General features: G+C 33.7%; 1 protein-coding gene across 1 annotated transcript; it reads left to right on the top strand.

The window, feature by feature from the left end:
• Positions 1-40: 40 nt before the first annotated feature.
• On the top strand, positions 41-1,574 carry LOC108965763. Its single transcript, XM_018928364.1, has 4 exons — positions 41-707; positions 1,005-1,144; positions 1,201-1,368; positions 1,429-1,574. Exons 1-3 carry the CDS (start codon positions 649-651, stop codon positions 1,326-1,328), a joined length of 327 nt encoding a protein of 108 aa, XP_018783909.1. The 5' UTR covers positions 41-648; the 3' UTR covers positions 1,329-1,368; positions 1,429-1,574.
• The last annotated feature ends 187 nt before the right edge of the window (positions 1,575-1,761 follow it).

Raw genomic sequence — 1,761 nt, 5'->3', positions numbered from 1 at the left:
TCTTATAAAAATTGTGACAAGTTTGTAAAATGGATATATTCAGTTCGGATGAAAATAGTAACGCTCCTTGCACATTAGATGCAATTGAAACGCTGCCCATTTTTAAATCATGGGAGTTAAATGATGATATTTGCTCCATTCTTGTGGACAACGGAGTGACATCAATGATAATTTTAACAAAAATGGATTGGGAAGATATCGACTGTTTATTTGAAAAGGTTCCAACAAAATTTTTTGGCGAATGCATTAAGTTTAAAGCGGGATTAAGAGAATGGAGGAAGAACATGGTAAGTGCAGCATAATTTAACAACTTCTTTGGTGTACATTTATGCAAGCATTTTTAGAATATACCGCTTGCACGTGATGCAAGCACCTTGTCTGCGAGTAGTCGAATTTTGGAGAGGTTAGAGAAAACTTCTGACGACTTAAATGCAGCTAAAAGTTCAAGAGATTCTTCACCAGTACTCCAGCCGACGTATGATAACTGCATGGACAGTCGCAGCTTAACCGACCTTTGAAAAGGTAGGGTTAAAGGGCAGCTTGTGCTTCACTTTCAGCAGAAAAATGGTTTCTTGGACGCCAAGCAGCAGAATACATTGTGACACTGCGTAATAGAGAATTATATAGGAAGGCGGAAAAAACTGACATATGGAGAAATGCAAAAGTGGGCCAACATCATCTGCGATGTACTCCCCAAAGAGAATCCGGTTTGTATATCCATACGTGTATGTAATTATTTCATGTTTCAAAATGAAAAAAATCATTTCTGCTTACTATTTTAATTATTTTTGGGAAATCATTTGGCACACTTAAAAGGTTGTGCAAAACATAAACAACCAAATTAGGAGTTAAGTATGAAGTTACTATTACTATTAAAAATTAATAAATAAAAATAGGGCCAAACCAAAATAAAACTAATTTTGTTTCATATGTTTTGCGCAATACTATTGATTTATTTAATTGTAACATGGTCTATTTTTTTAATGCAACTATTTAATATTTAGGAATTTTCTAGCAAGAAAACATGGTAAGAAAAATCCTAAGGGAAAGCTATTTTCACGCTGGACGAATGCTGACAAAACCAATTATAAAAAGTTTTCAACCGATCGTACAACTACCGCTTCGYCAGCAGCTTTATCCAGCGGTATAAACAAATAGATTGTTTACTCTCACAAGATATACTTATTTCTGAATATTTAGATAAGTATTACGAAAAGAAGTGCGGGCTGCAGAATAATTGCACACCATGGGAACAGGTTATTGATTACTGGAAGGAGACATCTGGTCAAAGAATTATAGATATGGATATCTATAAGCGGCATTTTTAGTGAATGGCCGCGCTATAAGGACTTTAGTGGATATGAACTTGTGAGTTCTTATATTCAATGCTTTTTTCAAATAATTCAATAACTTATTTTCCATTGGTAGAAATAGACTTTGAGACTCTTTACCCCGGGAAAGGAAATATGTTATTTTTGTAATTGGAGAAGTTTTATAAGGAAATCTTCAAAATTTTTGATAGAGATATAAAAACCCGTGTTTCAAGGGAACTGTTCTTAAAGTATTTGCACATTGACAACATCTAAAATGGTAAAGTGGTTTATCAAATGAAATTGCGTTATTCAGGATTTCGTGCTATATAATATGCAAACGASCATATTACCATGGCAGTGCAATCACAAATTACATATAGATATGTATGTATATGTACAACAATAAATTTTATATTGCGCTGTCGTGGTGATTTGGAAATGCAATGAT

The sequence above is a fragment of the Bactrocera latifrons genome, unplaced genomic scaffold (assembly GCF_001853355.1).
Source record: "Bactrocera latifrons isolate USDA-ARS-PBARC rearing strain unplaced genomic scaffold, ASM185335v1 scaffold_1472, whole genome shotgun sequence".
In the NCBI taxonomy this organism is placed as follows: Eukaryota; Metazoa; Arthropoda; class Insecta; order Diptera; family Tephritidae; genus Bactrocera; species Bactrocera latifrons.
Note: the sequence above shows the minus strand (reverse complement) of the source record. Positions and strands in the feature narration are given on the sequence as shown.